Source organism: Macaca nemestrina, chromosome 16 (assembly GCF_043159975.1).
Source record: "Macaca nemestrina isolate mMacNem1 chromosome 16, mMacNem.hap1, whole genome shotgun sequence".
NCBI lineage: Eukaryota > Metazoa > Chordata > Mammalia > Primates > Cercopithecidae > Macaca > Macaca nemestrina.
This window is the reverse complement of record NC_092140.1, coordinates 85,837,138-85,850,523: the sequence shown is the minus strand read 5'-3', so window position 1 is coordinate 85,850,523 and position 13,386 is coordinate 85,837,138. Positions and strand designations below refer to the sequence as shown.

Below are 13,386 nucleotides of genomic sequence, written 5' to 3'. Positions count from 1 at the left end.
ACCAATTAGAGAAGAAGAGAGGCCATCTGACTGCAGAGCCGATGTGCCGCCGAACCATTACAACAGACTGCCGCCACTTAAGTCCTGAGCAACTTCATCTTTAGTAAGTACTAAAGATGAGTATTTACTATTCTATCCTTAAACAACAGGCAGTTACAACTCTTCAATATACGCCTCTCTCATTCTTCTTTCCTTCTCTAAGGTATGACACAAGCAATAATGTACTTGGAAATTTTCCATATTGCTAATCAGGGCTACCACTAAGACTTCGATGCTTCTGTTTAAATTAGAAAAAGATGTCATTTTCTTGGCCGGGCGTGGTGGCTCACGCCTGTAATTCCAGCACTTTGGGAGTCCAAGGTGGGTGGATCACGAGGTCCGGAGTTCAAGACCAGCCTGGCTAACATGATGAAACCCCATCTCTACTAAAAATACAAACATTAGCTGGGCATGGTGGCACGTGCCTATAATCCCAGCTACTCGGGAGGCTGAAGCAGGAGTATTGCTTGAACCGGGACCTGGGAGGCGAAGGTGGCAGTGAGCAAGATCGCGCCACTGCACTCCAGCCTGGGTTACACAGCAAGACTCAATTTCAAAAAAAAAAAAAGTCCTTTTCTTTTAGACATCTGACTGCCATCCGTCACAAAATACATATACTTATCTATACTATCTACAATGCAAATATATTGGCTTATTGGAACAAATTCTAAAACAATTTTCAATAATACAAATTCAGAGATTAAATAAAATATTATGAAGTATTTGCTAACCACAGAATTTTAAAATTACTTTTTTCTTAGTTAATGATTAAACTGTCTGGTTATATTATGTAATACAGATTCTGTTATAGATGACTACTTTTAAAAAATCTCCTAAGCTGCTTGTAAACAACTGGAAAAATATTGGTAATTTACAATTTACCAAAATTTCTGAAACTAACACAGACCATACAACATTTAGCTTTTGTTGAGGATCTACTCAGGTGTCATAGATGCATGCAATCACATGAAATAAAAATAAATGAGTGAAGGACAAAATTAAGATGTTGCTGCTTTACTGTAAATAACTGACAATTCCTGTGATTTATGTAAATCAGTAGGCAGTGTAGCAAGTCATTAACTTCACTGCTTGCAGCTAAACAACTTACATTAAAATACTATCTCACCATCTACTAGATGTGACCAAGTTCCCTGGTCTCTCCTTGCTTCAGTTTCCACATTTATAAAACGGGGATATTATCTATTCTTCACTGAGCTATGAGGATTCTATACCTCACTATACGTAAAGTGTATGAAATACAAAGATTGCTCTATAAGTGTCAGCTCTTGTTGTTATATTAATAATTTATCTAATTATATATATAATCATATATATTCCATCTTCTCTCAACCACAGGGAAAAAAGTTAAAAGCCTCTGATTTTATTAATAAGTCATCAAAAATCAAGAAAGATATAGCAAAGAGAAAAAAGAGTATAAATAAACAGAAAACAAATAATGCAAAATGCTATCAATTTGTGAATTTAGGTGGATAGTAAATACGTGTTCATAGTACTAGCTGAATTTTTCCATACTTTGAAATTTTTCATAGTAAAAGGTTGGGTAATTACAAAAATTCAAACAAAAAATATAAGAAATAACAAAACCAGAACTTGTCCTAATAAAAAACCATTCTAAGCCAGGTGCAGTGGCTCACACTTATAATCTCAGCACTTCAGGAGGCCGAGGTGGTAGGATTGCTTGGTTGGACTTGGTTCAAGACCAACTTGGGCAACAAAGTAAAACCCCATTTCTACAAAAAACTAAAAAATTAGCTGGACATGCCTGTAGTCCCAGTTATAAGGAAGGCTGAGGTGGGAGGATTGCTTGACTCCTGGCAGAAGGACGCAGTGAGCTACAATGGTATTACACTCCAGCCTAGGCAACAAAGCTAGCTAGACTTTGTCTCAAAAACAAAAAAACAACAAAACAAAACAAAACAAAAACCTGCTCTAAAATATCTACAATTTAGTATCTTTCAAAGGAAGAGTTTTTGTTTTGGTTTTATTCTCACAGTCTGAAAAGAATATTTTGAATACAGGTGCTAAAAAATTCCATGGAATCAGCTGTGGCCATTATAGGTCTCCTATCAACACAAATGCAAACAACAAACAGCCTAGCAACCAATGGGAGGAACCACACACTCCCAACTAGACACCCAGTCATCACGTGTAACCCACAGGGCCTAAGGAAATATAAAACATTAAGGGAAGAATACAGACAGTAAGAGTTAAATAAGCACCCACTAAGCATTCCAAATCTGAAAATCTGAAATCCAAAACGTTCCAAAATATGAAACTTTTTGAGTGCCAATATGACGCTCAAAGGAAATGCTCACTGGAGCATTTTGGATCTCAGATTTTTGGATGTGGGATGATGTGCTGGGTAAGTATAATGCAACGATTTAAAATCTGAAACAGTTCAAAATCCAAAATATTCCTGGTCCCAGGCATTTCGGATAAGGGTACTCAAGATATACTCCTTTAAAAACAGTTAAAGATGTAGCAGCAGCCAATTAAAAATTTAAAGGTCATCTTTGCACTCCTCGCAAATCAACTGAAGATTTAAGAGAATATTTTCACAAGGTCAAACATTTTAAATTGTCTATACAAAGAAGACTGAATCATCGAAGTCTGCCTTGATTCTAGGTAATGTTACCTTACTTCAAGATCAACTGAGCAAAACCTCCACATTTATATTCTGGAATAGAAAAATGTAAGACTGAAGTTTGCTAATAAAAGTAATCAAATAGTAGTTTGTATTGGCTTTGAAAGGGCTGCTAGATTTTATTATAATTCATGTTCTAGAAATTCATGACAGTATAAACAGAAAAATGCTACAAATATCCATATAATTTTCTGCCTTCCTCCCATACCCCCATTCTAAATCAGCTGAAACTAGTCCCAAATTTCTGCTGAAGATCAGTCCAAGGCAGACAGGTTCTCTCAGTCAATTTGTTTAGCATCTTTTCCTGGGGCTCTGAGGCAAATCTGATTTAACCGAAAAGGAAAAAACCAAAAAACAAAACAAACCCTACTTTTCTGACTTCTGCCACTCTAAAGGCCTGAAAAAGAGGATCTTAGATTCTTGGCCTCCCCTCCTATTTGAACTTTAGAATTGTTCCAAGATAGGATCTTCCAAGGAACAACATTTATTGCTTGGAACTCCATGCACACTCAATGTCCTAATATGTCAATTTACGTTGAATTTTTGAAGCTTCTGACTTGGCCTGAATAAAGATTTGAAACCATTCCCTGGATTTTCTCACATCTAGATAACTTCTTATATGGATCAATCCAGTTATACAAAGGTATAGTGAACTGTACTTAAACTGACAGAATGTCAACAATGTCAAAATGTAAATAAAGGGACCAGTGGCATAATTAGAGGACTGACGTAATATATACTGCTCCTGAAAAATCTGGTAACCAAGAGTTCTGGCTTGAAATCTATATACTTTTATTTTCATTTCTGAATCCTGACCCACTTAACAAATAATGTCTCTGGTCAGAAACATATTGAAGTGATAAGCATCAGTAGTTTGGTTTTCTCACCTAATACTCTGAACAGAAGAATTTAATGTTTCATCCTGCATGGTACTGGTTCTAGCTGCTTCTCCCTCTGGGACAGCCTGTACTGGCTGTACTACATGAACAGTCCGGAAGAGCTGGGTAGGATATGGAGACTGCGTGGGCTGCACTGTCCTCAAAACTTCCGACGGCTGTGCAACTTCCACAGGATCTTTGGGTTTTGCAGCTTTAGAATTCCCTGGTTTTAGAACTGTAGTGGCTCCTCCTTTTACCCCTGGACTTGAAGAGACTCTCGACCGGCTGGCTTGATTCCTATTTGAAGTGGCTGATGAAGATAGTGATGGATCTGAAGACTCTATGCTGGAACTTGGATCCTCATCATTTATATATATAAGATCTTTTGGCATTTCTTTAAACTGATACACCAGGCGCTGACCTTCCACTTTTGCCAGAATACCCCTTTGGTAATAGTACCTATTCAAAGCAGACAATTTCATCAATATTTTATTCAATCAAACATCAATTAAAATATTCAACAAAATCAAATTTCCCTAATCATAAACAAAACTTTAAAGTTGGAATCAAACTAATGAGAAAAGAACTTCTAAATAAAGGGCAGTTATTTCATATAAGATAAACATACATTTATGCACAGATAGAGATAAGTTCTTATTACCAACTAAATCTAAAACTAATGCTGATTGGGGGACTGTTGATAGAGTATGTGAAATCTTCTGGTCTTTCATTTTTCTTCCTCTCTCTTTCTGCTAATTTATTTACTTATTTATTTAGAGACAGAGTCTTGCTCTGTTGCCCAGGCTGGAGTGCAGTGGCATGATCACAGCTCACTGCAGCCTTGAACTCCTGGCCTTAAGCAATCTTCCCACCTCAGCCTCCCAAGTAGCTGGGACCACAGGCGCATGCTACCACACTCAGCTAATTTTTGCATTTGCAGAGACTGGGTTTTGCCACGTTGCCCAGGCTGGTCTGGAACTCCCAGGCTGAAACGATGCTTCTTTCTCAGCCTCCCAAAATGCTGGGATTATAGAAGCGAGCCACCACACTCGGCCCCTTTCTGACAGCTTGCCAAGATCATCAAAACTACGAAAAGCCTCAATAAATTGTTTCTCCTCCGCAGCTTTCTAGAAATGTTCCTACTAGGCAAACTGTATCAGTTTAAATTTGATTCAGTAAATGTAATTGACTTTTGTGTATAAAACTTAATGATATGCAATAGAAGTGATCCAACTTTTTGTCATCTATTTTAATAAAATCAAGAACCTAAAAAATGTATGTTAAAAAATCCAAAAACTGTAATTAAAGGATTATAGTTTAAGATTGCCAAATTTAATATCCATATCTATCCCCTAAGTCATTCAGATCATTCTTATTTTCAATAAATCTGTCTCAAATACATGCATATCTTGAAAAATAAATGACAGAGTCACCAAAAAATGAACTAAAAGTGAGCCTAAGAATAAAATGTTACGCTTGTTCAAAGTTCTCATGATGTCTAGTACTCTTGAAGCACTAATTTATTCTACCATAATAACTAACATATCATACCTGCAATTCATGTTTGAGAATGCACCCTCTTTTTTTTTTGAGACAGGGTCTCACTCCGGTTGCCCAAGCTGGAGTTCAGTGGTGCAATCTCGATCACTGCAGCCTCAACCTCCCGGGCTCAGGTGATTCTCCCACCTCAGCCTGCCGAATAGGTGGGACCACAGGAGCACATTACCATGTCTGGCTAATTTTTTGTATTTTTTAAGAGAGACAGGGTTTTGCCACGTTGCCCAGGCTGGTCTTAAACTCCTGAACTCAAGCAATCCACCAGCCTCAGCCTCCCAAAGTGTAGGGATTACAGGCATGAGCTACCGCACCCGACTGAAAATGTACCCTCTTATTATGTACTTGCATTACCGCTGTTGGTGCTTTGCTGAATTTAAGCTTGATATTTTTTTTTAGGATTCAGGAAATGATATTCTTAACAATAAAATACCAAAACTTCGCATACCTGAGTGCTCTTCCCATGGTCTCATAATTCATGTCAGGTTTGTTTTTGTGCTTCCCCCACAACCTGGACACTGCTTTAGAATCCACCAATTTAAAAATGCCTTTCTCTCGCTGGGTCCACTTGATGTATTTAGGACAAGTAGCCTTGTCCTGGAGCAGTGCCAGTAAAAACTCCCAAAGATAAATTGTGTTTCCTGAAACAAAAACAATTTCTTTCTAAATGACCAAAATTTCATGTAAAAGACCATCATAAAAGACAACTAAAAGTCTTGGAAGTGCCATTCATATTTATACAAAAACATTACATAATTCAGTTAGTATTGGTGACATATTTAGTTAGTATGGGTGGTATAATGGTCATACTTTTCAGCATCTATAAAGAGCTTTTTGTTAGTCCCATATAAAATATGTGAACAAAGCAATCTTGTCATAAGATTTGTGATGAATTAGGAGAAAGTACTTTGAGATAATTTTTTTCTGCCTCTTTGTGAACTCTCTCCTTTCAACAGTTGTTCTCTTTAGATTAGAGCCAGCAGGTCAGCCATAACAGTTTTCTTCAAATTTGGGCAACAGTTATAAAAATGCTTGAATTTCAAGACAACATGTTAAAGGGCCTATGAACTGAAAATCTAACCTGGTTAAATTCTTCCAAGAGTCTCATTATTACATGAAAAGAATAGATTATTTGGACAGGTAAGTGAAAATCACTCAAATGAGTTTCTTGGTCTACTTTATTATCAGTTTTCCTTTAAGAATTTGGCAAATGTATCTAATACGCATGTGGCAGCAATAAGATCCATTGCAGTATATCAAGAGAGCTGGTGGTTTCTAGTTGTAACAGGCAGGCGCTATAAAGCAATCTGAGTGTTACTTGACCTATAAGTATTACACGGAAATTACAGTAGTACCCTTTCCATCTTTGTTTTTCTTCTTTACAGATATGTTTGGCGTAGTGGCTGGGGAATCTGGTCGTGGTGGTTTCGTTTTTCTCCCTGAAATAAAAACAGCTCTGCATAAATATTTGCCTTCAAAAGTGACAAAAAATGGACAATTCAGCTATTTGGTCAAGTGCCAAATGTTTTTATACATGGGTCACATATACTGGTCTCTTAAAATGCTGTTTGCTAAAAGGAAAACAACTTTAATAAAACTTGGACATTAATGCAGGTTAAACCATAAACACACTTATGTAAGAAATGATACCTCTGACACCTCAGTTTATATCTGTAAAAATGAAGTTAATTAAAAATACTATAGCTTGCCTTTGAAGTACCCATACTGGTAGCACTTTCTTAAACTTTCGGAGAATGCTTTTGACATTGGTAGAACATGGGCTCCAAAAATAAGCCACATAGCTCTGTCTGTCTATTGATTATACCAGCTTTTTAAGGTAGGAGAAGTGGATTTTTAACTTTTTTCTCTATTAAATAATTTCTGTATACAGTTAGTTCTCAAGTATAAGAAACTTCCCAAACTCTAGAAATACAGAAAATATGTGAGGCAAAATTTTGGTGAACCACATAGTTAAATACTATCCTTCTGTGTATTTCTAAAGACATCTCGTTTTTCTGTACCTTTCAATTCACAACAAACTTAATAGTTATCTTACCCGCCATCAATGTCTAAATAAGTCCATCCCAATAGTCTCAGAGTGGGGTCGATCAACTATTCTAAAGCCCTATTTGTGATCTTCTTTTGCCAAGTATCTAGAACCACGGCCTAGTAGCACCACTGCCTTGTATTTAGGTTTAGATCATGATCATGCTGTCTGAACATACTACCAATCTACAGGTGAGAAACAATGAAGAGTTACTACCTCCTACCCTTGAGGCTGCCACTCTGGTTTGGATTACTGTGGTGAATTCTAAGTAAATACAATATAGGGCAGGACAATAACTTAGAAAAGCAGAATTTTACAGCTAAAAAAAAAAATCACAAGGCCAGTGACAATCTATCCCCAGAAACGGAATAGGAAAACGCTTCTGAAGTCATTTGGGTGAATGAGAGGAAGGAAGGAAAGTGTCAAAAAGCCCACTCCTCAGTCTCTAAGATTGCCAAATGTATGCTAGTCAGCCAGGTATCCCGACTTTCATCACCGCAGACGTCTGCAGAGAACCCTTCAGGAGACAGATTCTTCTGGCTGTGTTCATGATAACAAGTATCAGAAGCCAAGACTTCAGTAACTCCCACCTTATTTTATGCTATTAATATATACCAGCTTAAAAAAAAATAGATATCGTCTTTATTTCCACTACTTTCCTCCACTAGCTTTAGTCACAACAGATGCTGCCAGTAAAAACTCCCAACCCAGTATCCATCCTCTCCAATATCTTCCTAATCATTCAAGGTGGCAATGTACAAAGTTTCAGACGAATTATAGCTTGGTTATAGAATTTTTGGTTGACAGTGATTTCTTCTCAGCTCTTTGAAAATGTCTAATTCTTCCAGTCTCTCCTGGGAGCTTCTAAACTGCCAATCTAAAAAAAAAAAAAAAATCAGTCCTCTTGAAGTAGTGTAGTTTCTCCCTGGTTTGCTTCTTTTTTTTTTTGGAGCAGGGAGAACTTGAGAGAGGGCTTTGGTGTTCTGCATTTTTACCAACAACGCATTTAGGCCTAGATTTATTGTAGCTGACCCACTCAGGATTTACAATGCTGAGGATTAATGTGATTCTGGAAAATTCTTAGTCACTATCTCTCGAATATTGTCTCTTCCTCACTTTTCATATTCTCTGTTTCTGGAACTTTGATTAAACATGTAGACCTTTTCATTTAGTTCTCCATGTCTGTAACTCTTCCATATTTTTAAATTCACACCAAATCTACTGGAGTTTGCTAATTCTTTCTTAAACAGTGACTAGTCTATGTTTTAATCCACACATTATGTTTTCAATTTCATTTCATTTTTTTGTTTTTGAGACAGAGTCTCACTCTGTCGCCCAGGCTGGAATGCAGTGGTGCGATCTTGGCTCACTGCAACCTCCGCCTCCTGGGTTCAAGCGATTCTCGTGCCTCAGCCTCCCAAGCAGCTGGGATTACAGGCATATACCACCATGCCTGGCTAATTTTTTTTTTGTATTGTTAGTAGAGATTGGGTTTCACCATGTTGCTCTCTAATTCCAGACCTCAGGTCATCTGCCCACCTCAGACGCCAAAAGTGCTAGGAATATAGGCATGAGCCACTGAGCATGGCCCAATTTCATTTCTTATTTCTATAAATTCCATTTGGTTCTTTATCATACCAATAGTTTTTCAACATTAAGTAGAATATTAGTCTTTTATTTTTTAAGCAGCTTTGTTGAGGTATAACTGACTTATAATAAACTACATATGTTTGGTGTTTATAATTTGACAAGTTGTGACTATGTATACTAAAACCACCACTACATTCAAAACAATGAATATATTCATCACCCCAAAAGTACTTTGTGCCCTTTTGTAATCCTTACATCTCGCCCTTCCTCACCCTGCCCAATCCACAGGCAACCACTCATCTGTTTCCTGTCATTATAGATTAGTTTGTAGTTTCTAGAGCTTTATATAAATATAAAACTGACCCTCAAACAAAACACAGCTTTGAACTGCACAGGTCCACTTATATAGGAATCTTTTTTCAAGAAAAGTTACATCAAGTGTGCCTGTGTCTCCTGCCTCCCCTTCCACTTGCGCTACTCCTGAGACAGCAAGACCAAACTCTTTTTTTCCTCCTCCCTCCTCAGCCTAGCCAACATAAACACAACAAGCATAAAGACCTTTGGCCAGGCAGGGTGGCTCACACCTGTAATCCCAGCATTGTGGTAGGCCAAACCAGGAGGAATGCTTGAGTCTAGAAGTTTAAGACCAAGCTAGGCAACACAGCGAGACCCATCTCTACAAAAATAAAAATAAAAGGTTAGCTGGGTGTGGTGGGGCTCGCCTGTAGTCTCAGCTATTCAGGAGGCTGAGGTGGGAGGATCACTTGTGCCCAGGAGTTCCAAGTTGCACTGAGCTATGATCTTGCCATTGCACTCCAGCCTGGGTGACAGAGCAAGACCTTGCCTCAAAAAAAAAAAAAAAAAAAAAAAAAAAAAAAGACCTTTATTGATCCACATCTGCTTAATAAATAGTAAATATATTTTCTCTTCTTAATGATTTTCTTTCTTTCTTTTTTTTTTTTTTGAGACGGAGTTTCACTCTTGTTACCCAGACTGGAGTGCAATGGTGCGATCTTGGCTCACCACAACCTCCATCTCCCAGGTTCAAGCAATTCTCCTGCCTCAGCCTCCCGAGTAGTTGGGATTACAGGCATGTGCCACCAGGCCTGGCTCATTTTGTATTTTTAGTAGAGACGGGGTTTCTGCATGTTGGTCAGGCTGGTCTCAAACTCCCAACCTCAAGTGATCCGCCCACCTTGGCCTCCCAAAGTGCTGGGATTATAGGCATGAGCCACCACGCCCGGCCTATGATTTTCTTAATATTACATTTTCTCTTCCCTAACTTACTTTATTGTAAGAATACAGTATTTAATACATATAACATACAAAATATGTGTTAACTGACTGTTACCAATAAGGCTTCCAGTTTCCAGTCAACAGTTGGTTATTAGTAGTTAACTTTTTGGGGAGTCAAAAGTTTTACATGGATTTTTGGCTGCAGAGGTTGACACCCCTAACCCCCACATTGTTTGGGGGTAAACTGTAGAAGCATATTTTTTCTTCTGGCTTCCTTCTCCTAGCACAATTATTTTGAGAGAACGAGACTCCATCTCAAAAAAAAAAAAAAAAAAAAAAAAGACACACAAATGTTCTTAACAGCATTATTTGTAGCTGCCCCAAATTGGAAACAACCCAAATCCCATTAACTGCTGATTGGGTAAACAAATACTACATATTTAAGAAAAATTTGTATATAAATGGCCGGGCGTGGTGGCTCATCCATGTAATCCCAGCACTTGGGAGGTCGAGGTGGTGGATCACTTGAGGTCAGGAGTTCAAGACCAGCCTGGCCAACATGGTGAAACCTTGTCTCTACTAAAAATACAAAAATTAACCAGGTGTGGTGGCGCATGCCTTTAATCCCAGCTACCTGGGAGGCAGAGACAGGAGAATCACCTGAACCCAAGAGGTGGAAGATGCAGTGAGTTGAGATCAGCCATTTATGTACAAATTTTTCTATAAACACCGTGAATCCTGGGTCTGTCTTAACCTGGGTTTACAACTAGATTTTAAACTACCACTGACATTAGGAATTGCCAGCCACGCAATTAACAAAGACGTAGCCCCAGGGCTGTAACAACTATGGGGCAACAGGCAGAAGCTCTTACAGAATTGCTCAGGTGGGTTATACATTCAACCCAGGCCATACGAGATTTCCTCAGATAAAGCCCTGTTGAAGGTGAACTCACATTTTGGTATCACAGAATACATGAGGAAGACACTTTCTCATGAGTGAGAAGCAGCAGACATAGGAAACCCTAGGATTAGTTCTCTAAGAATCACACATAATAGAATCATTAAATAGAAACTTTACATAGTATGATTAGAGTTTTTAAAGCAAAAGAAAAAAAAACAGTGTCAAAGAATAAGGCTATTAAAAAAGACTAGGTGGGAACTTCCTCTTCTAGTCAAGATGGAATAACACAACATGGATTTATCTTCCCACCTGAAACAATTAAAAACACAGAAAAAATGTATGAAACAATGGTACGGAAGAAATTGGACATTGATCAACAAAAGTCAGTGATCCCCAAGAGACAGGAAATAAATGAGGCAAGTCCTATGATTGCCCCACCTTAATACATGAAGAAAAAATTTTTTGGAAAGTAATGTTTCTGAAAATATTCTGAAAAATATTTAATGTACACTTAACATGTGATCCAGCCATTCCACTACTAAGTATTTACCCAAAAGAAATTAAACCAGAATTTCTCTACTCAGAGGTCTGGCTGAATGGGACCCAAGCTTCCTTGACATCCGTCTGCGCCAATGGGTGGATTTTTTTCCCCCAAGAGGGTATATCCCTTCAAGGGTCCCAGTTGCATGTGGAGGTCTCTGTCCAATACCCCATCTTGCACAGTCCAACATAGAAACCTAAGCTTCTGCCTCAACATAAGCAATAAAACCAAAACCCCTTGGTATATCCTTCTCAGCCCTTCTGAGCTGCTGCAGTGTCGGCTCCTGTTAACTATTTTTATTTTCCTCTTCATTTTCGGCTCTTGGAATTTCCCTGACTTTCACATGAACTTAGGTTACTGGGTGATGCTATTAATCAAGACATTATACTCAAAATACTAAGCAAGCATGAATAGAATCAGAAGGCAATAAAATGGAAAAGGTGTCAGACTTTAGAATGCAAGTGTGGTCCTAATTGGCAAAAAATTAAAAATTCCCATTCAACACATCCTAACATACTCCTCTTCAGTTACTTACCTGCTGATTTCCAACCCATTGTATTTTTTCCAACTGGAGTCTTATACTGGAATCACCGGTACAGTGATTATACTGGAATCACCGGTACAGACCGGAGGCTTTCAAACAATAACCCCTGGGAAGAAAGCTGACTAGCTCTTACCCAAGGATGAAAGGGTTTAGATAGAAATCTGAGGCTTTAAAAAGTTGGAAAATCCCTTTTCTGTAAGATAGACCAAACATTTTTAAAGTATAAAATAATTTAATTATTATAATTTTTTTTTGAGATGGAGCTTCCCTCTTGTTGCCCAGGCTAGAGTTCGATGGTGTGGTCTCAGCTCACTGCAACCTCCACCTCCTGGGTTCAAGTGATTCTCTTGCCTCAGCTTCCCAAGTAGCTGGGATTACAGGCACCAGCCATCACGCCTGGCTAATTTTTGTATTTTTAGTACAGACGGGGTTTCATCGTATTGGCCAGGCTGGTCTCAAACTCCTGACCTCAGGTTATCCGCCCACCTCCACCTCCCAAAGTGCTGGGATTAAAGGTGTGAGCCACCGTACCTGGCCCAATAATTTCATTTTTTTTAAAAGAAATGACTCTACTATGAAGGAATACCTCTTTTTCTTATTTATTTTTTATTTTCTTTTATTTTATTTCTTAGAGATAGGTTCTCACTCTGTTGCCCAGGCTAGAGTGCAGTGGCATGATCTTAGCTCTCTGAAACCTGTAACTCCTGAGCTCAAGGGATCCTCCACCTTGGCCTCCCAAGTATCTAGGACTACAGGTGCCCACCATGCCCGGCTAATTCTTAAAATTTTTTGTAGAGATGAGGTCTTGCTTTGTTGCCCAGGCTGGTCTCAAACTCCTGGCCTCAAGCAATCTTCTTGCCTCGGCCTCCTAAAGTGCTGGGATTACAGGCATGAATCTCCGTGCCTGGCCAAGAAATACCTCATATTTCCATTTTGTGGCTTCAATATTTTTCTTACATAAGTTTTAACTGCTGTAGGGAAGAACTACGTAGAGTAAAAACGATCTCTAGATTTTACATCAAGACTTGACTGTGTGCCCTAAATGAAGTAACCCACCTACCTTTTTTCCTCTTAGGCTGTTCTGGTGATGAGGCTCCCGGTGAGTCTGCGTATTTTTCTTGCACCTGCTGTGTTTCCATCACTTCAGGAATCCCATCTAATGTGACGGATACATGGGTGACTGGGGCAACAACCATGTCATCTTCAGGTGAACTGAATATATTATTATCTAATGAAAATAAAATCAACTAATTATAGTCCACTGTGTATTATAAGTAAAAAACGATTGACAAAATTTCTTGTTTTTATTATGACTAGAAGATTAAAGTAGAAATAAAATCTTGAAATCTATTCCTGCTTTTAATTTCTTCTTCCCTAAATCAAATACCCTA

The 13,386-nt window shown here is 38.3% G+C and overlaps 1 protein-coding gene across 1 annotated transcript in view; it reads right to left on the bottom strand.

Moving 5' to 3' along the window:
* The window catches only part of LOC105491741 (E74 like ETS transcription factor 1), a 48,536-nt gene that overhangs the window by 5,474 nt on the left and 29,676 nt on the right, over positions 1–13,386 (bottom strand). Inside the window, exons 4-7 of the mRNA XM_071081452.1 lie at positions 13,056–13,223; positions 6,492–6,575; positions 5,585–5,777; positions 3,592–4,041 (exon numbers count right to left, since the gene is read on the bottom strand). Coding sequence (XP_070937553.1) covers positions 3,592–4,041; positions 5,585–5,777; positions 6,492–6,575; positions 13,056–13,223 — 895 coding nt within the window. The remainder of the gene's footprint in view (positions 1–3,591; positions 4,042–5,584; positions 5,778–6,491; positions 6,576–13,055; positions 13,224–13,386) is intronic.